We start from the raw sequence: 22222 nt of genomic DNA, 5'->3' as shown, positions 1-22222 counted from the left end.
TTTAAACGGAAGGGTAAAAAAGGAACACTAAACAACAAAATAGGCAGAAAAGAAACTTTAATGTCGAAAAATTTATTTCGTTCGTCATCTTCCTAATAGAAATGGTGTTCAAATGGAAACCTACTGCCCAGGATGGTGCTTATCCCGAAAAGGACAGCATAATATTGTTTTCAGTTAAAAAAAGTCAATTTTTTTATTAAAATAATATTGTTTTCAGTTAAAAAAACTGAATTAATCTAAATTAATTTATCCAACGGCCTAAACTTTGAACCAGGTCAATTACAGAATTGCGTTTTATAACTATGATAGTTTTAAAACTGTTCATCAAATCTAGACTTAAACCAACTAAATGTAAAGTAACTATTTTTTTAAAAAAAAGTTGAGTGATTAAAAAACCAAAAAGAGAAAAAAAAAAAAAAAAAAAAACAAAGTGCAGCATTATACAATCCATTAATATATTGTGAACCGGTTTAGTATTGTGGTAGTGATTATTTTTTAAAATATTTTTTATTTGAAAATGTATCAGAATAATATATATTTTTTATTTTTTAAAATTTATTTTTGATATTAATATATTAAAATTATCTAAGAACACGTAAAAAAAATAATTTAAAGTGAAAAATATTTTCCACCTGCAAAAATAAATATGGTGTGTTTTGCTTAACAGTAATTTCAATATCTATTTTTTTTTTTCAATAACGTTGGTATAATTACTAAGAAAAATGCCATCTTTTTTACCACTTAAATTTAAACCTCAAATGAAACCATGTGAATCCCATATTTATAATCTATATAGCTTCTTGTTCTTCTTCTTACCAATCAAACACAAATAATGTAGGCATTTACAATATATTTGCATTTCACGGTTCTATTTTAACACTCTCCGTATCAATAAACATTGCCTTGAAAGAATTATCTAACCTTAAAAAAAAAAAAAAAAATTATTTAGTAAATAGTGAAACTAATTGTAAAGGGTGGAGTCTCTAATTAATTATGTTGCAATCCCTCTTCCTTTTTTTTCTTCCAGAATTAGCATTTCTGTCAATTTCCATTTACACTCGCTTGAATAGTTGGTAGACATAGACCGTATGGGAGATGGCGGCCGGCCGATTTCCATTTTCCCACTTGGATAGTTGGTCAGTTGCAAGGCTGCTCTTGATATCTAACTCAAATTTCCTGAATGCCTAAGAGATGCTGCTACCTTATACTTCTTATTTAACTCATGTTCGTCTCATTTTAAAGGGTATATAACATATATTAAATCGAATTCTATAATCATGTACTTGCTCCAGATTTTCTGATGAACAAAGATTGTATTAGTATATATTTATTTATTTTTATAAAAAAATACTAAATCAAGAAAGACATGTGGGTATAATTTTCTTGAATTCTCGGATGTGTTGAGCTGGCACGTGCCAATACAAACACACCTCAATTAAGATGTGATAGGTTTGTTCAAAGCCACACTCAAGAACTGATTAGGCCTGGCTAGTGTCAGACTAGTTATGAGTTGGCTTTGTAGTGTGTCAAGCCCATGCATATTGGGGCTGATGTTAGCCTAACTCGACAACGGTTGGGCTTAGCAGTGTGTCAAGTTCAGGTGCATTGAGTCTAGCACTAGCAAGACCCAACTGTAATTGGGCTTAACAGTGTGTCAAGCCCATGTACATTGAGTTTAGTGCTAGCAAGATCCAAATACAATTGGGCTCGACATTGTATCAAGCCCTAGACTCGTTGGGTTTGGCATTAGCCCCTGGACACATTGGATCTAGCCACTGCTTGACCTAAATGTTGTTGGGTCTGGCACTGGCTAGAACCTAGTATTGTTGGGTCTGGCCAACGCTAGATTTATATATTGTTGGTTCTGACGCTGGTTAGACCCAATTACCTTTGGGTAGCAAGGTCTAATTATCATTGGGTCTAACGCCTCCTAAACCTAGACGACACTTGAGACTGACAAATGGTGCTTGACCCAATGCTTGGGCCTAGAAATATGTCAGGCTCAAACACAACCTGGGTCTAGCGCCAACCAAACCTAGGCACCATCTGGGTCCGGTAGGTGCTACCACGCCTAATAGTTTGGCCTGGTGTTCTATCAAGCCAATGGGATGGGTTTGATGCATGTGTTTCTAAAAATGTAAGGCTCGAGGATTTTTGTCATCACAACCTGGACATAGTCGGATTCACTACACTTATGGGCTCAAACATAATATCTAAATCTAAAGTCGTCAATTCTATAAATTTTTATATAAAATCTTAGAGAGTTTATTTCTCAACAAATATACTTAATTAAACAAATCTATACTTCGCTGATACCATGAGATGTATTAAAGTTTTTCATGACCCACCATGTCTCCGCTAATATCATTGTATTTTTTTTTTAAAAAAAATATTTCTTTAAACATCGAAGAGTTGCCACCTCCACTAAAAAAAGACCTTTACATATATTAGTTATAAACAATATTGGCCTATCATACACCAAGTGTAAACTATTAACTATCTTAATTAAAAATATATATCTAAAATTACGAGTACCAGTTAATTAATTAATTATTCAACTTGAGAGTCTTCTTTCTAAACAGTTTAGATTTTTTAGACTTCATCACTTTTCTAAATTTATTTTTACTTACAAGAGATCACATATATGCCATCCATTACCATATAAAAAAAAAAACTAGAAAAAAAAAAATCAATTCCTCACATCTTTGCCAAAAATAAAATGAAAATTAAAAGGATTCCTTTCGAAACCAAATGAAAGAAAGTCCTTAAAAGTCAAGGAAAATGTTCTTTCCATCGCTTTTTCTTAGTGTTATCATTTTAATCTTCTTAAGACTCTCCATAATAATAATAACAATATAAGAGTTCCTTATTTCATTTTTAGAAAATTATGTAAAACACATATATTAAGGGTATGTTTAATATTGTAATAGTGATGCCAGTTTAAAGTGTTTTTACTTAAAAATATTAAAATAAAAAAAATTATATTTTAAAAATTATTTTGATATCAAAATAATCTGAAACTATATAAAAAATATATTTTAAACAAAAAAAAATATCAACATTTAAAAAAACACAATTTTATTTCCAAACACTCTCTAAGAGTTAAGCCTATTTCTTTCCAGCACTACTCTTCAAGTTGTTTTGTATTTGGAAGACAAAACTTAAATGTAGGTAATTAACTAATATTGAATTTAAAATTTAGAGAAACGTTTATTATTCTGAAATATACTGATTAATTAGAGACTAAAAGTTTTGGAAAACGTCATGAATAGTGAAGCTTTTCTTCTTCTTTTTTTCAATCCATTCCCTTTTTTTTATTTTTCTTTTATCAATTTCTTTCCTAACTTTTTTCTAATAATTTTCTAGATGGCATTTGTTGTTGTCAAATTAACTAAATTGCATCAAAATAAATAACATGGTTTAATTTTAAATTTAAGATGGGTAATAAGTTTGATATAAATTTTTTTTTTATATCAATTTCATAATTTTTTTAAAATTTTATTTTTAAATTTTTTCTATTTTAGATTAATCAAATCAACTATGTTACTGACACATAATTCAGTTTTAAATTTAAACAAAAAAGAATCAGATTAAACGCAGAAACTCTTGAAGTTGCCTATCTGCTGAAAGAAAAAGAAAAGGAAGAAAATTTTGAGATCTTGACTTACATATGTAAACACCCAACAGCACGTGCAGTGCCCCATCTTATGTGGCAAGATCTGAGGTCTCTGCCACCTCTGTTCCCATGTAACCCCAAATCATACCTTTTGAAACCCTTTTTTTTTTCTTTTTAACAACCTTGCAACATAAATTTAGAAGCTTCGCTGATTGAATTTTTTTTTTTTTTTTTCTCTTTTTCATTCACTAAGAAAAGGAATAAAAAGAATATTTTTTTTGTTCCTAAGAATAATAGCAACTCAACTCTCCTTCCTTCCTGCAAGTCTGCAACGCTTTTCTTCTCTCTATAGCCTCTACCGTTCTATTTCCCACTTCTTCCCTTTCTATTTGTGTCACTTCTCCAACAATAACAACACTATTCTTTTTAATTTTGATTCATCTATGAACACATAAAGATTTAACAAAAAGCTTTTTTTTCTTTGAGAAACTGAAGATGCCACAGGAATCCTCGTCCGAGCCAGACCCGGATGATTGTGATGCTGAGTTCGTAGAGATTGATCCCACTGGTCGTTATGGTCGGGTATGTGTTGTGCTCCTTTTTTTTAATTCATGTAATTTGAAATTTTCCATTTAAGTTTCTGCCCTTTGTTTTTGTCGATCAAAGTTGAATTAGCCCATATTGGAAATATATGATATTGTTTGCCCTGTCTCTTTCTCAGGTCAATGTTATGGTGATTTTATGAGTTGCTTTGTTGTTAATGGGGTTCGTTTATTTTTCTTCTTCTTTGTCTTTCTTGCAGTATAAAGAGGTATTAGGCAGGGGTGCTTTCAAGAAAGTGTATCCTTTTCTTTTTTGTACAATTTTGTCACTTTACAATGGAAGTTACTGTATGTACTGTTTCTTTTGTGTTTGTGTGTGTGAGTGAGTGAGTGAGTGAGTGAGTGAGATGCAAGTAAGGACTAATGAGTGTGTAATTCTATATGGTTTTGTCCTTGATTGAATCATGGGGGTTTAGATATAGAGCATTTGATGAATTTGAAGGAATAGAAGTAGCTTGGAATCAAGTTAAAGTGGCAGATCTGTTACGTAATTCGGTGGATTTGGAGCGTTTATATTCTGAAGTTCACTTGCTTAATGCTTTGAAGCATAAAAACATTATCAAGTTTTACAATTCGTGGATCGATGCCAAAAATGAGAATATCAACTTCATCACTGAGATTTTCACTTCTGGGACATTGCGGCAGTAAGTCTATGAATTCTACTAATTACAAATTTCTTGTTTTTGGATCTTAGTTTGATTGTGCTCTTGGTTGACTTGAGGAGCTCATTTACTTGCGTTGTAGGTATCGCCAGAAGCATAAGCATGTAGGTCTAAGAGCATTGAAGAAATGGTCTAGGCAGATCTTAGAGGGACTTTTGTATCTTCATAGTCATGATCCACCAGTTATCCACAGAGATTTAAAATGTGACAACATCTTTGTTAATGGAAACCAAGGTGAAGTGAAAATTGGTGACTTGGGTTTGGCTGCCATTCTTCAGCAAGCTCGGTCAGCTCATAGTGTTATTGGTGAGGACTACTTTCTTGTGATTTTCATGTTTTTTATTTTTATTTTCTTTTTTGACATGGAAGGTGTTCTGGAGGTTTTTGTTATCTGCTGGCAATGATAACAAAATTGTTAGTGTGGAATTAGGTACACCAGAGTTTATGGCACCAGAGCTTTATGAGGAGGAGTATAATGAGCTTGTTGACATTTATGCCTTTGGCATGTGCTTGCTAGAGTTGGCGACTGTTGAATATCCTTATGTGGAATGCACCAATGCTGCTCAAATATATAAGAAAGTGACATCAGTAAGGGATTTGGAATCCTTGCCCAAATTTAAATTTATTGAACAAACTACTTCTGCAATTTATATTCTTGCTATTTATCTTATGTCATGGAGTAGACTATTTTCAACACCATTCAAAAGAACAAAAGAAAAAAGACAAATTTCAATGCAGTTCTGCCTTTGTAGTTTAATATGTTGCTGCATCTTTAACTTTTAAACGCTGTGCAGTCCTGGTAGTTCAGTTTGTCAGACTATTGGAAATTGATTTTCTTTATTCTTGCAGAAAGTTGTCACTGTTACCTGGTTTAATCTCTCTTCTCTTTCTCCTTCCAGTCCTGGCTATATGATTCATTGCACATCAGATTTTGTTCAATCTTGATTTTATATGTATGTTGTAAAGTGAAAACCCTGGATTAATCTTGTGGAGTCTTCTCAAGAGACTTTATTGTTCCCATGATAGTTTATGATATGAGCATCAATTCACTTATTGGTGAAAGAGTGTGACACTAACATGATGTTCATCTTTCTAGGACGTGATTGCTTTTCATTTCTATAGTTACTACATGACTTATTATCGTAGATATCATTGAACCCCGATATACTTGAATATGGTGTTGTCATGCATATTTTGTGTTCCTCCCTAACATATGCTGACATTACCTCAGATGTCTTCAGTAGGACAGTTGGAATTTGTAGAGTAGAAGCTTGCATACTTTTCTGCAGAGCATACTTTTCTGCAGAGCATACCTCTAATAACAGCAACCTGGTTTTCAATGACATTAGAACAATTTCTGCTATATAGGGTTTTGATGAATGGAGAAAGGGTAGCTAATCCGCTTGTTATGTTCCCGTGCTTTTGTTATCAGATTAGATCAGACACTGGGGCTTTTAGGCCTCCATGCATTGATTAATGTCACCTCTCCTTGCTGAGTCTTTTCTGAATCAAAGCTTGTCCAGCCACCCTGCTAACATCCCAATTCATGCACAGCCAGTAGCTCCCAGCATATTATGATATTTTTCTTTGTGTTTTACTTTATGTTTCTAAGTTGTCATCGTGGTTTTTCTTTTTCTTGAAAGGGAATTAAACCAGCATCATTAGCGAAGGTGAAAGATCCTGCCGTGAAAGCATTTATAGAAAAATGTATTGCAAAGGTCTCTGATCGATTGCCGGCAAAGGAACTTTTGATGGATCCCTTTCTTCAATCAGATGAGGAAAATGAAAGTGTTGGTCACTCTTTACAACTTAAAGCCCATTCTTCAGGTAAACTCAAATAGCTTTCAAATTCTTTGGTGTTCAAATGCTTTTACACTCTGCTTGGTAAAAAATAATCATGGATAGGAAAAATGAGAGAAAAAGGAATAGAATCCTTTTCTTTTTGTATATCTATGACAAACAATGAGAAAAATATTTAAGTGCTTAAATCCTCAACAATTTGGCAGAAAACACACAATTCATAACTAGAACAAAGCTTCCCTCAACTTTGTTTCTTTTTTTTCTCCCACATTATCAACCAAATTAGAGTAACATGATTCCTTGCAAATTTTCCCCTCACTTGTTTGTAAGACAACCACATCATTAGTGGTTTTGGCTCTGACACCTTGCTCGAAGTGCAGGTGGTAGTTCTGATCAGATTGATGTTAATGAAATTGCTAAGGATTCTTCTGCTGAACCAAGCAGAGATTTCACTGTGCAAGGTCAGAGGAAAGACATTGATACAATATTTTTGAAACTAAGGATAGCTGATTCCACAGGTTCTCTCTCTCTCTCTCTCTCCACACACACACACTCACACACATTAGAGGTCTTGTCTATCAGTATCCACAAATGATTCTAATTGAATGTTGTCTTCATGCCTCCAGGTCATATCCGCAATATCCACTTCCCATTTGATGTTGAGGTAGATACAGCAATTGCAGTTGCTAGCGAAATGGTGGAGGAATTGGATCTGACTGATCAAGATGTTTCAACAATTGCTGCTATGATTGATTCAGAAATTCGGTCCCATATTCCTGGTTGGGCTTCCCCCAATGTTTCACCAGAAAATTTAGTTGCAGAGGACTCAGAACCTCCTTTTGAAACTAAGGATGACAGTTCACCTTTGTCAAATGAATCCATTCCCTCTCCTGGCAGTCTTGTATTGGAAAGATTGCCTTCAGGTCGTAAGTATTGGTCCGACTCACCCAAGGATGTTGATGGAAACTCTCCAAGCAAGCTTGGACGTTCAAACTTGTCTTGTCATGAGCCTCCTCTAAGTTGTCCAAATGTTGCTCGGTCAAATGGACAGTTGGAGGGTGAGAGCATGTCCGATGATGATGATAACAGTGCAAAACATGGAAGTAACATATCCGATGATTTGCAATATGGTAACAGAAACAAGACATCTGTCAAGATCATTGCTGAGAAACTAGATAAACTTCTGGTAATGCAGCAACAAGAGCTAGAGGAACAAAAGAGGAAGCACAAAGCAGCCATATTAGATCTTCTGAATGAAGTGTCTCCAGAAATTCGTCAGGATGTTTTAAATATATGTAAACTGAAAATACCTGTTCATGAAATGCCGTGATTCAGTGCGTGTTTTGTTAGAGATATGGGCTACTCTATAGAATTTGAAGTGTATTCCATTGCACATCTTCAGCTTGACAATGGATGGTGAATTGGTAATTAAACATACTCTAAAAGGTTTCCTTCCAGTCGAATGGATCAAAACATCACTGAGTGCTCAGATCTTTATTACAGAAGACCTGCTGCTTGACATACCTTGAAAGGCAATGCCTGTGATATCGAGTCATGAGAGACGATGGAGCAGAATCACAGAATGAAAATATAGGTGATGATCAACTCCACGTGCACGAAACAGACTTGCAGCACAATATCTTACATTAATCTCTTAATTGAGCTGCAGGGAGGCGGCAAGGTCTAGCAAGTCATGTATTTTTGTAAAAATTCTTACTTCACCACAACTCCACGGATTTATATACTTGTACATATGTCTCAGTTGATTGAATTACGCTAAAGTCTTTCTGGTTCACAATTTGTTGTTGGGGTGATGGCGTTCGCTTTTTCTCATCAAACTCGTTAAGCTATTTAATGCTATGAAGGGTGTGGATTGAAGCACTGTTTTGCCATTTGTGCCTTAAATTTTTTTGTTGGTTCTTTTGTGTTTTATCTTTTTAGTGAATAAAGTTTGGGGTGCAACACTATAAAATCTAGAAGATTGTTTCTTTTTTATCGTGGCATTTCTCACGTCCAAGATACTTCTATTCAGCTTACCAGAACAGAGCTGTCAAGTGATTCTTTCTGGCGGGTAACTCTTCCATGTTAGCAATCTTCAGGAAAACGATAGCTAGCGATGGTTTTATCATGCTGAGATCCAGATTTGAGCTATGGGCTTCCAGCTACCTTGAGCTCCAGATTAAAAAACAAATTTAGGCATTCCTCAGTTAACTTTGAAACATGTTGCAACATGCTGAGATCTTGATACCCGGAAGCACCATTTTGCTTGCATTTTACTTTACACCAAGCAAGCAAATCTGGAAGGGAAGCATTGATATCATTGCATCTATAATATGGTGGATCAGAAGTTAGTCTACCTTGATGCTTTCTGGCTGCGCCGTGCCTGATATCTTCTCTTAGGGCATCTTGAGAGAGCGAAATGAGGAGCCGAAAGAAATAAAAGAAAAAAACTAGTTTTTTAGCTTTCTTCCCTGATTTTGCAGTTCAAAAGGATAGCAGAATAAAAGGCTAAAATGACTTTTCTGGGAAAAAAAAAAAAAAAAAGCTATTCCAACATATCCATCAAATAAATCAAATGCATTCAAATAAATTATTTAAATATTTTTTCTTTCATCTCCACAACTTTTCTTAACTTAACCAAAAGTATTAATATTATAAAAACTATATCAATAATCTAGCTCTTTTAAGGCCTTATTTATTTGATGAAAAGTAGTTTCTTAAAAATTATTTTCTAAACTTTCATGTGTTTGTTTGTTATTAAAAAAAATTAACGAAAAAACACTTTTCATTAAAAAAAAATTGGCTTAGTTTTCAAGAAAATATTTTCTTTTTTATTTTGAATAAAAAATACTTTTTAAAAACTGTGAAAAATTTTAAAAATATCATATTATTTGCTAATTATAACAAATTTAGTTCCCAAACTTTTGATTGCTATATATTTTATTTTGAATTTTTTTTTTCAATTTCACTCATTAAAATTTAATTTTTATATTAATTTTGATTTTGATTTTTATGATTATCATTTATTTTTTCTTTTATTCTTGTAATTGAAATTTTTTATCTATTAAATTTGATTCTTATTCTTTTAATTATTACTTATTTTATTTTAAATAATTTATAAAATTATAATTATAATTATTTTAATTTCACTGTCTTTCAAATTTTTTATTTATTAGATTTGATATCTATTATTTTAATTGTTATTTATTTTATTTAAAATTATTTATAAAATTAATTTTTTTTTTAATTTCATTCTCATTCAATTTTTAATTATTATATTAATAAATTTTAAAAAAATATTAATTATTTTTCAGCTTATTTTCTATAACATAATCAAATACTAAAAAATATAATCAAATACTGAAAAATATTTTGTCATTTATTTTTCTCGAAACTGTTATATATCACAAAATAATTTACTTTCTAAGAAAGCATTTTCCAGCTAAATGGCTTTTGATATTGGAGAGCTTTTACAGCTAGCTTAACTTCGTATCGAATCAATAGCGTTTGAAGCAGAGAATATAACAAATATAAAGTTTACGCGCCTCATCTTCCCAAGGCAATGTACTAACGCTAAGGAGAAAAAAAAAAGGTGTGAAATAACTGATTATGCCTCGATTTCTTACACAAATCAGACATCAGCTAGCTAATATCAAGATTCAAGGCAGATCCATGCTTATGTCAAAAAAGAAAAAGAAGAAAGATTCTCTCCCTGATAAACCCTTTCGTCAGGAAATGTAATGGCATGCTTATAAGCTTATTGGTAATATTCTTTCAAGGATTCCCGGCGAATGCCATTTTCTGCAAAGAATAAGGGCATGCAGGACGGAAAACAGAACCAAAAGCTTTGGAAACAGTACTTCCAGTAGCAAGAACCATCAATTACATTCATTTTTCTCAGCAAGATTCAATGGTATGCAGAAGATAGAGCTGATAAGAGATACAACAATATAAAGAAGAAAACTAGAACCACAAGAGAATAGGGACGATCCCTCATTGAGGCATCTTCTCATAATCTCACCATTTCTCTCCAAGTCTACCTATTCAAATAACCCATTGCATTCTATAAAGTGCAAAAGATAATCAAAATGCGCAAAGATTGCCTATTTCCACATTATTTCATCAAAATCCATTGGTTTCCCACACTAACCAAGCAGACCATCATCATTAATTCTTAATTCTAAATCATTTTTCAAGAACAGAAAACAAACAAACACCACATCACGTCAACAAACTAAGCAAACCCCACAACAAAATTCTGAAGCAACATTTTTAATGAAAAGAAGATCAAATCATCTATAATTAACAAAAAGGACAGATGCTCCAAATAGTCTGACAGTTAATATCAACTACTAAAAGCAAGCTGTAGTAACATTGTCATAATTAGAAAGGAAAAACAGCAATGTTTCTTCATCTTCTCATTCTCTCAAGATTTACTTCTCAGAGGAGTTGGGCCCTCTCTTCTTGCCAAATCCCACAACTGTAATTATAATAAATTCATTATTTCTTGGTTCTGCTACCGGAACAAGAACCTGCAGTTAAATGAATAAATGGGAAAGAGAGATCACCTGCTGTGACGAAACGGCGATTGTATTGCATCCTCTTGTGGGCACGGCCACGGGGCTTCTTTTTCTTGTCCTGCTTTGCCACTTTGGGAGTTTGGCCTCTCACCTTACCAGCACGAGCTAGAGAACCATGCACTTTACCTGCAAGTCAGACCCAATGTTATGAAGGGATCAGATGAAGAAAAACATTAAGCAACATCTCAAGGAGATGATCAAGATCTAGGGGTTTACCCATGACTGCAACTGCTGCTGTTTCCCTTCTATGTGGCGAGAAGATGGTTCGACTTCACGGAGCAGCTAGGGTTTTATCTTCGCAGCCAAACTCTTCTGGTCATTTACGTTAATAAATGGGCTTGGTCCGTCCAATGGAAATTGGTTCGAGCTGGGCTTTGTCTCCGACCCATCTGTGTTAGGGGCTGAAAAACTATTTTATTATTATTTCTTTTATGTTTACATGATTTTCAGTAATTGAATTTTATCATTTTTTGTGGTCCAAGAAATAATTAATCTTTGAAATAAAAATATTAAAAATTATTTTTTGCAAAAAATAAAAAAAAATTAATATAAACTCTCAAATAAGACCCTAAATGTATATAATGTATACTAATTAAAAGAAAATGAAATCACAAAAATTTCATAAAAAAAAAAAAGAATAATAAAAAACGAGAGAGCATAAACCCTAATTACAAATACATATATAAATAAAGACAAATAAAAATTTATGTTTTATCCAAATATACCAAGCACAGATTAGTTTTATTTTCAGCGTTTTGTTTTTACAGTCTCATCTTCACAGTCCTCTATGCCATTCCAAATTCGACCTTAGGATATAAAGAAAGATTGGAGAAATATCCATTATATTTGTTTTTTTATATATAATTAATGTACCCATATTATTCTCAATAGAATCTAAGAAATTTCAATTTTTTTTATTAAAAAATAATGTAAATTATATCTTGAGATTTTACATAAATGTTTAAACTATTGAGTTGAGATGATTTTTTAATAGTTTTAGGAGCTAATATTTTTTAAAATTTTTATTAAAGCAAAATTGAAGAAAATATCCTTTATATATATATATATAAGAGGGGTTGGAGCAAAGCTCTATGCACTATGGCAAATCCATTTGCTATGAAAAATAGTCATACCATCCTCTCACTCTGGGTGGGATTAATTTTTACAGGTCTAATATACAATCTGCAGAACAATTTGTTCTCACAAATTTGTCGCTAAAATTCTTCAAATCACCCTCTTTAGTAGACTCAAGATCGAGGTTAAGCTTAATAAATGGTGTTTGAATTATAACAAAGGTCGTATTATATGATAAGCAACTTCAAGAACATTGTATGGAGTACAAACCTGCAAGACTAAGGACGCAAACCCCAGCTGAGATACCAAGCTGTTCATACGAGCAATTAAAGGGAGAAGAGAATGGTGGTGATAATTTATTGCAATACTAATACTAGCTAGGTGACATGTGGTTTTAGGTTAAATTGTTTTAATATAAAAAAGTGTTTGGATGATTAAAGTATTTTTAAATGAGTTAAGACTCGAGTTATTGATTTAAATGAATTTAATTAATTTAATTAATTTAATAATATATTTATATATATAAAAAAAACCAATAACAATAAAAATAACAATGATTAATAATAATAAAATAAAAAAGAATGTTTGTCTATATTATAAAAATATAAAACAAATAGTAATTAAAAAAATAAAAATCAAATTTAAAAGAAAAACAAATTTAATGGTTATATTGAAAAATTTAAGGGTTATGTGTTAAAATTAAAAGAATAGAAAAGAAAAAAAAAAATTGTCAAAGTCAAACTGGATATTCTTTTGATACACACGCAACACAAGAATCACGGGGTTATCGAAACAATTCCAACACCGCTCGAATAGTGAAAGTGTCTCGTACATGTCATCCACTTTCTATTTATATTTATTAAAATATAAAATTATCTTTATCATCATATATATATATATATATATATATATATATATATATATATATGGAAAATACTAAAAAAATTCTCAGATGCTAGCTTAATAGTTTTTATTTATTTTAAGAGTAATTCAATAATTTCACTATGCTTAAAAATAAATTAAAAAGCTCCTAGAGGCTAATTTAATAGGTTTTTGCTTTTAAAAGTAATTTAATAATTTTATTGTGTTGGAAAAAAAATATAAAAAAACTAATTTACCTCGTCAATATAATAATAGCCAATAAATCATATTACTAACAAGAAGTTTGTTGATTTTGTTTGAGAAGAGCATTGACTTGTGTCTTGATACATGATGAAAAAACGAACACTTTTAGTTTTTATAAAAAAACATTAATATGCTGTTTAAATTAGTCCAATAAATGGTGTTTTGTGTCTTGATTCCGACAAGAGAAATAAAATCCAGGAAATTCAGAAGGCAACTAAATAAATTTTTGTGCCTCAGAAGTAAACACTATTATTAACAACTTAAACTCGTGTTCTTGTACTATAAAGGGAAGAATTAGCTTAGTATTATTAAGACTAGAAGAGTTCTCTGTAATTGGTCATGACAGAATGCACGCAGCTTTTCTAAAGAGGCTGCCTATATACACTCAAAATATATGATGCATTATGCACTTGATCGTAGACTTTCTAGCACTTGTCATGTGGAAACTACGCGGCACCCTAAGATCATGCACCAGCACTAAGAACTTGTGTCCCTTGATACAGCATCACTGGTAGCAAAGCTCTAGAAGATCGTCGATGCAATCAACTGTTGTACAAATGTTGATTTCTGTCTCTGTTCTTCATAGTCCACCTGACTTCCTCTATCAAGTGAAGACATCCCAGAGCTGCAGAAAGAAATGAAAATAGTGATTTCCCATGGCCTGGCCTTCTCAGACATTATTTATCCGTAGGCAGATATTAGTGCCAACTTCATTTGAATGTGATCCATAATGGCTAGTCATGGAAACTACAAATCTTTGGTTTATGTGACATTGGTTATTGGCTGCTTAAAGTTTCAGGTTTTAGACTGTGGTTCTATTCAAAATAAAATTTACTCAACGTTGAAGGCACAGATTAAAAAAGAAGAAAAAAACACTATGATGCCTTGAAAGGACTATACCTTTTTGAATGAGAGGCACTTATGTTGGAAGGTTCATCATGCTGGCTTTGTCTAGGGTCTGAAAGAGATAGATTGCCCAAAAATGGTGAAAGGAGTGGATCGGGAGCAGATTCATGTGTGTTAGCCCTACTATTGGTTGAAGATCCAAGAAATGAGCTCAGATCCTTGCCAAGCATAGCTGAACTACCAGTCCAAAGGCCAGATTTTTTATGTTTTCTTCTGTGCTGCGAAGGACAAAGATATATGCTTTCAGGTGAATTCAAAGCATAAAAAAGTGCTTAATATATTATTTGATTTATGCTATGAAGATACATTAGTTTAGCCAGGAGTTATGTAGCCAAACCCAACTGACTAAAGCTTAGTTGACCTGTGCTTTTTCACGTGAAGGTCCAAAACAGGTGAACAATACCTTCAACGAACTTGCATGCTGCACTATGAAATGTCCAATTGCATCTTTCCCTAGATTTGCTGCGCAAAGAGGACAGACCTGAAACAGATGAAGCCATCGAATTCAAAATTTCAACTGAATAATAATAAATATCACATGCAGCACTTCCAGATGTCCAATTATAATGATGGTTCTAATTTATCTTCATTAGCAAATCAAGATGAACAACATGAGGGAGGTAGATGGACACAGGTCAAACATACAAATAATATATATTAGTATCAATCAAAGACAATCACATACTGCATTTTTTAAATCAAAGCAGTGTTCGTCCAGCAGATGGCCACAGAACAGATGAACTTCAATCTCCACATAGCAGAAGGGGCATGGAAAGTAAGCTCTTGAATTGTCATCTCCATCTGAATCATCCATTGCCAAATGATTGTCTGTTGATGCATAACCAAGCGCGAAGTCAGTGAGTGTACTATTATACGAATGACATGGTCAACAAACTTGGAAAATCACAAACCAGTGCAGGCATAAAACAGTGCGCCATTTTATAAAAGCAAGTGAAATAGCCGAGAGTCAGTAACACAAACTACCGATTCAGCGATTAAAAACAATAGAACAGGGATGAAGAAAAACAGAGAAAATGATAAAGAATAATGGCTTAATACAAACCATCAGATCATCAAACACAGATCATCATATGTATAACAGCAGCGTAACTTCAAATATGTATTTTTGTCTGTGCATAAACAATGATTCATCCTATCCAAGCCAATTTCTAAGAGTCCAAACATCATTTAACAATTTAACTACTATACTTTAAACTACAATTAGAACTCTTTTCTCTAATCTTCCGATGTCAAACAACCAGCTACTTAAGCAATATCCAACTCGTGTTTGAGAAGAAGCTTTTCAAGGCATTGAATGCCTGAAGAAAATTCACATCTTCCTTAAAAGAAACAACTTATCAACCAATTCATTGAACTATCAGTCCTTCTACCAGCATCTGCCACACCTACTCCAAAACCAATGCTTTTCAGAACTAACTAAGAGCTCCATCGATTACAAAACCCAGTCTCTTGCAATTATCAAAACCATTTAATTCCTCACCAACACATTCATCCCAGTATCCACACTCACTGTGAAAATGCGGGGTATTTGCCACAGGTTTCTTCTTACTTTCCTCATCTTTTAATGTTGAAAAGCCAAATGATTTGGCAAAATGTTCAATTTTGTTCTTGAAAGATCCCACCTTTCCTTTGAAAGTTTCAGACTTTTTCTCTTTGATAACTGAATTCTCATTGCCATAAGTTCATCGTAAGCCTTTTGAAGCTTCGACACATCCAAATCAATTGCATTTAGCACTTCATCACCTGGATTCCACTCTTTACAGGATCTTCTCTATCCTCAAGTGTAGTTTGTCATATTTGGTTGGCCACTTTGATTACTGATTCCGTTCAATGTAATTTTCATCTTCTCCCATGATATTCAAAGCTACCCACTAAAATCTTATGTGAGCTCCTTTTGTCTACTTTCCTAAGTTACATCCTTTTACTAAATTTCCTCGGTACTTATCACAAACATAGAGCATCCAATAATATCTCATTAAAAATCTCTATCCAAAATAGCTAGGCTATGACCAAAAAACATCTAGTTCTTCACCAATTAGTCTGTGTCATATATTTAGAGAGAGACTTCTTGCTTAACACTTCTTAGCAATTAGTATAATTCAAGTAATATATGTCCTCCAAAAAACAAAAAATAAAGAAAATAAACCTCTAATTTTCTAAACCCTTCTCCTGAAATGAAAAGATAATCAAAACAGAGAACACTCATCAGGAAAGAAAAAAGCACGCGCTCAATTTAGAAGTAAATGTTCAAGAAGAACAGCCACTCAGACACAGCACCAACTAGACAGAAATTAACTCAACCCAGATTATAAATCTCTCGAAAAAGCAACTTACTTCAAAGATTAAAAAAAACAACAAAGAGTGGAAAGCATTTGTTCTAACAATACAAGTGTGTAACTAAAGTAAGTAATAGTACAATCAAGTACCAGAATTGCGACTAGCAGCTTGGACAGCAGATAAGTTCTTGGAAGAGAGAACTCTAGAGGTCCAGAAGTCAACATCCATGATGGCGCAAGCTTTTCCAGGCAAGACACGTCAGATTCCGGTGAGTAGTCAGTGTTTATGAGTGTAGCAACGTTGTGGTCTAGGAGTAGGAGGGGTGTGGTCTTCCTTTGCTTGACTCACTGTCACTTGATATATTACCTTCTGACATTGTGAAAAGCTCCTGTTGGCACACCGAAAGCTAACTTCATGGATGGTTGACACGTGGGAGTTGATTAAATTCTAATTTATTTTTTCCTTTTGATATATAAAAATGGAGCTAATAATTTTGCCAGCTTGGATGGCTTCTCTTTCTTTCGTTTTTTTTCTCTGATTGGTAAGGGTTCACATCATATCCACTATCCAGAGTCAATTAAAATTTCGTCTAGTTTAGCAAAACTAATTAATTAATTGTTATAGTATTAAAAATAATTAAATAGTTTTTTTTTTCACGACTTACTTTTTTCTTTTTTCAGATGTAGCTTTATAGGGTCTGAATGCTTTTAGTGCAGTTGTTCATAGTGATTTAATACTTCTACTTAATTATTGTATTTTTTTTAATTTAATTTATTTCAAACCCTTAAATATATTGTCATATAAAATAACACTTATTTAATGTATTCAATTAATATTATTTATTTTTATTTTTAACTCAATTTAATAACGAATAAAGTTTAATAAATACACTTAAATAATACTTAATGGATATCACAAGAGCACTCGTTATTTTTTCCCTTTAAATTATAAAATGCTACTTTTGAAACCCATATTCAATATAGGACAATATGCAATATTTGACAATCTCAAACTCACCTACATGAAAATCAAATTCAATAAATTGAAGATTTACATTTTAATTCAAACTGCATTTGCATTTGGATATATTTCAAAAATAAATTTAACTTAAAGAAAATATTAAATTAATATCTTTTTTTATAGCATGTTTGGGAGTGTGGTGAAGTTGCTTTTCAAAAAAAAAATCGTGCTAAAATGCATCAAAATAATATATATTTTTATTTTTTAAAAATTATTTTTGAAATCAGCATATTAAAATGATTTGAAAACACATATTAATTTCAAGTAAATAAAAAAATAAAAAAAATTTAAATTTTTTTAAAAACACTTTTGAAATGCAGAACATATAAAAACAAAAATTATTACAACTAATGTTTGGAAGTGTTGTTGCGATTACTTTTTAAAATGTTTTTTACTCAGAAATGCATCAAAATGATGCTTTTTTTATTTTTAAAAAATTATTTTTTTATATCATCACATTAAAATAATCTGAAAACACCAAAAAAATATTAAATTGAAGCAAAAGAAATTAAAAAATTTTATTTTTTTTTAAAATACTTTTAAAACACAAAAAAAACAGAATAATATATCATTTTTAAAAACTTAAACCTCATCCATTAAAAATATATTTTCCACTTAAAGTCTTATGTTTCCTAGAGAATGTACTTACTATTTAATCCAGGTGTCCTATATTGTATTAAAAAAGTACTTCTATCAATTTGTAGTACCATAAAGAGAAAAATTAATCATTAAAAATATAAAAATAAAAATAAATTTGTTTGCTTAAGATAGAAGCAATTTTTCGCATTCTTGATGGGAGGATGAAGGTGGGGAATGTATATTTGATTTTTTTATGATGGCAAAAGACACAAGATTTTCTAGAAGCCAGCTGAAGCCATCTATTTGCTGTCTTGATTTGACAAAAAAGAGCATATCCATTAAAGTATGCATGGAGAGAAAATCCTACAATTCATAAATAAAGTAAATAGAATTTACTTTTCCTCTTCCTCTTACTTTAAATCTTAATCTTAGTTCTTACTTTTAAAATTTGAATAAAATATAAACAATAAAATAATAATAAATAATAAACATCTATATTTTATTTTTTAAATTCTAATATTTAATAATTATTAAAAAATTAACAACGAGATTTATTATCATTTTTTACATGTTTTTAAAAATTAAAATTAAATGCAAATTCTTCTAATTTATGATAAATACTAATAATAATAGATAAATACTTCTTTTCATTATGAATAATAATAATAATAATAATAATAATAATAATAATAATAATAATAATAAGACTAATCATTGTGGGTATAATAGTAAATGCCTGAAATTACGTTACTATTATTATTATTATTTTTATGTTAAGTTTATTTATTTGTTTAGTGAATATGTCATTGTTAAATTTTTTTATTTTTTTTAAGATGAAAAAACAAATTATATTTTTTTCTTTTATTTATTGTATCGACAAAGAATCAAACTATCACTTATGGCTAATCGAACTACATCCATTAGTTTAGATAGAAATTTTGGGTTTTAATTTCTTGGATTTTAATTTTGAAATCAATATTTAGGGTTATTTATCAATCTTCTTTGATATAAATTATATAAACCGATTAAAAAACACATATTATCAAGAAAATAAATATTCCAAGTTTTCAACCTCAATCAATTTCCAACGTTGAAAACACGTACAAGCCAGCAACTTTAGAATTGTTTCTGCCAGTTGCCTCGTCGGATTTCCACTAGAAGAAAAAAAAAAAAAAAAAAAAAAAAAAAAAAAAAAAAAAACCCTAAAAGAACAATGGGAATAATATCACGACCTCCCTTTTCAACTCCCCATCGTCATCCATCAAACAAAAGGCATTCATTTTCAAGCCCACGAGTCATCATAGTATTGGTTGCTTGACAATTAACAATTAAATCACCGGCCGCCTCTAGTGATCCTCTTAATAATTATTATTATGGCATATTAATTTTAATATTTTTATCAAAACGGGCAAGCGAGACAGGCTAGTACTGCCTAGGTAATTGAATCTGAAATATTAAACAAGAAATTATAAAAAAAAGTCAGTGAAGAAGACAACCTAACAAAGACATAGGCATGAGCCCTACACGTCGGACAAAACGTTGCTTTAATTTCAAGGATGCTTGTGTGACAAAGCAAAGCGACTAGTGCATGGAATATGACCAGGAGACGGTGCATTATGGCCAGAGAAAAAAGAGGCTACACAACAAATTATCAAAAAGCTTATGGTGGTAATGGGACGTTGTATATTATTTTTTTATTTTTAAATAGTTAAAAAATAAATTTTATTTTTAAAAATAACTATTATAATAATATCAAGCAGGCTGAAGCACATGAAGGGTTTCTTTTAGCACGTGAGTTGATCGCCAACCAGCCCCAAACTTGAGCTAGCCATTAACGTTAAGAAAAGAAAAGAAAAGAAAAGGCTTGTGCTCGTGTGAGCTAGATCTTAATTAGGTAGCATCTTCCTGTCCATATGGATATTTTATTTTGGATTTGAGATCTTCCCATTCATTCTAGGCACTGTTGAGTAACGCCCGTGTAAATTATATTTTATAAATTTTTTTTGTTTTTATTTAAATTTATTTATTAAATATTTTTAAATCGTTTTAATATATTGATGTTTAAAATAATTTTTTTTTTTAAAAAAAATTATTTCAATGTATTTTTAATGATTTAAATATTTAAATTATATTAGTGATTTAAATTAAATTGAAACCGGTAGCATTGCTAGAATAACTCGCTTTCAACGGGACATTTTAATTTTTTTCATATTGAGAAATACCAGAAAGTTTATTGAGTTCCATGTTACAAGAATCAACCAAAAAATCTTGCATGGAAATAAGTCTTGGATGATGGTTTTTCTTTTTAAATGCATTTTGGTCGTTTCGCAATGGAAAAAGAATTATTTATCTCTGATAAATTTGATACCGATTAATATACCTTGTGAAAAGATTTTAATGCTTCCAATAGCCAATTCAGTATTTTTGGGTATGAAGGGCGAAGGTGTCATTAGATTATTTTTAATTTTTTATAATATATAAATAATTAAAACATATTTATAATCATTAAAAAAAAAACTAAAAGAGTTGATGTTTTTATAATAACACCATATTCAAACACACTATGAATTGTAATAGTAACTCATTTTGTTTCCACTATTTAACTTTTTTCTTGATTTGATCATTTTCATATTAAGTTGATGTGACATCGAGCTTGATGGTTTATTTTTATAATTTTTTTTATTTATGTGGGTGTTCGAGCCAGCTTGCGCGCACCACGACTAATTTCACGGCTCACTGAACATCCTGCAAACCCAGTAAACATGTAAGGCACCGCGGGGGTGACAGACGTGCACGGTAAGGTTTGAACCCAGAATGCAGAGGAAGAAAATAAGTCCCTTCAGCCACTAGGCCAAGACCTCATGTACTTGATAGTTTATTTTGCTTGGCTTGGTGTTGAGTTCTCACAATGTCAAGAAAAAATCTCGAGCTTGGTTAGTGGTTCACTTAGCAAAAATAAAATGAAATTTTATTGATTGAAAATAATTTAGTCTTCAAGGACAAGATTTCAAATTGAAATAAATGCTCATATATAGGTGAAATTAAAAAAAAAAAATCCTTCACTGTTCATAGTTTTGAATATCTAATGTTACATGCAATATGTATTATTTATTAATTAAATAGGTGATCCATACTTTACCGCGAGTCGAGTTAAATGTTTTTTTAACTTAAGAAAACAATTACTAGCTATTACAGTATATAAGGCTAGTCCTCCACCTCCCTCTCCCTCTCCCTTTCTCATTTTCCTTTTATTTTATATTTTTTTATTTTTTCTCAAGTATCTTTTAGTTTTTTAAATAATTTTTTTTAAAATAAATATTAATACCGAATAACCTCAATATCAACATCCGCAACCATGCTGAAAAAGCAATTGGTGATGATAATCAGGCTCGCAGACTTGAGCCCAACTTGTGTTAAATTCTCCCGGAGGCCGAACAGAGGGAGACTTCATAAAAATTGAGCCTATACGGCCTTGATTTGGCCCAGATCTTCAATGGAATTCAAAGCCTCAATTAGCGCCTACCTGCAAGTCCTCGCGTCGCTCTGGGCCTCCAATTTTTATGCTACAACTGCATAGGCTAAATGCATATAAGCATAGATATAGAGTAGAAACTGTTAAGAAAAAAAATTAAAATATATTTATAGTTTTATACACACACACTGCAAAACCGATCATTTCTTATCATCAATTGTAAACCATATTAATTGAGATATAGTATTAATAGAGGAGATGCATCCTTAGTATACAATATTTTTTAGTTATTTAACAATTAAAAATATTACTCAATCATTATTATTTTTTAAAATAATTTTAAAAACATATCCCGATATTAAAAAAAATTAATAAATTTTATTAAATAACGATTTCAAGATTTTAACACAGAAAATCCACTGAAGTCTTGATTTTTGTAATCCAAGATATTTCTAAGAAAATTGGAACCACCCAAATCTTTATTAGTC

The 22222-nt window shown here is 31.4% G+C and overlaps 3 protein-coding genes across 5 annotated transcripts; 1 reads left to right on the top strand and 2 right to left on the bottom strand.

Annotated features, from left to right (window-relative positions):
* Positions 1-3784: 3784 nt before the first annotated feature.
* On the top strand, positions 3785-8572 carry LOC118044795 (probable serine/threonine-protein kinase WNK3). 3 transcript variants are annotated; one of them, XM_035053279.2, is made up of 8 exons: positions 3785-4198; positions 4419-4456; positions 4635-4862; positions 4963-5186; positions 5320-5468; positions 6524-6707; positions 7061-7198; positions 7307-8572. In XM_035053279.2, the coding sequence occupies exons 1-8, from the start codon at positions 4112-4114 to the stop codon at positions 8008-8010; spliced, it is 1752 nt and encodes a 583-aa protein (XP_034909170.1). In that variant the 5' UTR covers positions 3785-4111; the 3' UTR covers positions 8011-8572. The 3 variants fall into 3 exon arrangements, with proteins under 3 accessions (XP_034909170.1, XP_073259832.1, XP_034909169.1); XM_073403731.1 differs by having other exon boundaries at positions 3786-4198; positions 4338-4456; positions 5311-5468; XM_035053278.2 differs by having other exon boundaries at positions 3788-4198; positions 5311-5468.
* A 2364-nt stretch (positions 8573-10936) lies between these two features.
* LOC118044796 (small ribosomal subunit protein eS30z/eS30y/eS30x) lies at positions 10937-11596 on the bottom strand. The gene is made up of 3 exons (XM_035053280.2): positions 11477-11596; positions 11249-11386; positions 10937-11160 (listed from the first exon to the last, which is right to left on the bottom strand). The coding sequence occupies exons 1-3, from the start codon at positions 11478-11480 to the stop codon at positions 11114-11116; spliced, it is 189 nt and encodes a 62-aa protein (XP_034909171.1). The 5' UTR covers positions 11481-11596; the 3' UTR covers positions 10937-11113.
* Positions 11597-13652: 2056 nt separating this feature from the next.
* On the bottom strand, positions 13653-17020 carry LOC118044798 (protein DEHYDRATION-INDUCED 19 homolog 6-like). Its single transcript, XM_035053281.2, has 5 exons — positions 16813-17020; positions 15051-15193; positions 14769-14846; positions 14360-14583; positions 13653-14084 (listed from the first exon to the last, which is right to left on the bottom strand). The coding sequence occupies exons 1-5, from the start codon at positions 16889-16891 to the stop codon at positions 13982-13984; spliced, it is 627 nt and encodes a 208-aa protein (XP_034909172.1). The 5' UTR covers positions 16892-17020; the 3' UTR covers positions 13653-13981.
* Positions 17021-22222: the final 5202 nt, after the last annotated feature.

Source organism: Populus alba, chromosome 12 (genome assembly GCF_005239225.2).
Source record: "Populus alba chromosome 12, ASM523922v2, whole genome shotgun sequence".
In the NCBI taxonomy this organism is placed as follows: domain Eukaryota; kingdom Viridiplantae; phylum Streptophyta; class Magnoliopsida; order Malpighiales; family Salicaceae; genus Populus; species Populus alba.
Note: the sequence above shows the minus strand (reverse complement) of the source record. Positions and strands in the feature narration are given on the sequence as shown.

What these genes read in the sequence shown, in the direction of transcription:
- LOC118044795 (XM_035053278.2), top strand. Translation starts at nt 4,112, where the DNA reads ATGCCACAGGAATCCTCGTCCGAGCCAGACCCGGATGATTGTGATGCT. An exon ending in AGGGGTGCTTTCAAGAAAGT is followed by an intron (nt 4,457 to 4,634) that starts GTATCCTTTTCT and finishes ATGGGGGTTTAG; the next exon opens with ATATAGAGCATTTGATGAAT. An exon ending in TATATAAGAAAGTGACATCA is followed by an intron (nt 5,469 to 6,523) that starts GTAAGGGATTTG and finishes TTTTCTTGAAAG; the next exon opens with GGAATTAAACCAGCATCATT.
- LOC118044796 (XM_035053280.2), bottom strand. An exon ending in TCGCCGTTTCGTCACAGCAG is followed by an intron (nt 11,161 to 11,248) that starts GTGATCTCTCTT and finishes TTATAATTACAG; the next exon opens with TTGTGGGATTTGGCAAGAAG.
- LOC118044798 (XM_035053281.2), bottom strand. Translation starts at nt 16,891, where the DNA reads ATGGATGTTGACTTCTGGACCTCTAGAGTTCTCTCTTCCAAGAACTTA. An exon ending in AGCTGCTAGTCGCAATTCTG is followed by an intron (nt 15,194 to 16,812) that starts GTACTTGATTGT and finishes ATGCATCAACAG; the next exon opens with ACAATCATTTGGCAATGGAT. An exon ending in GCTTTGATTTAAAAAATGCA is followed by an intron (nt 14,847 to 15,050) that starts GTATGTGATTGT and finishes CATCTGTTTCAG; the next exon opens with GTCTGTCCTCTTTGCGCAGC.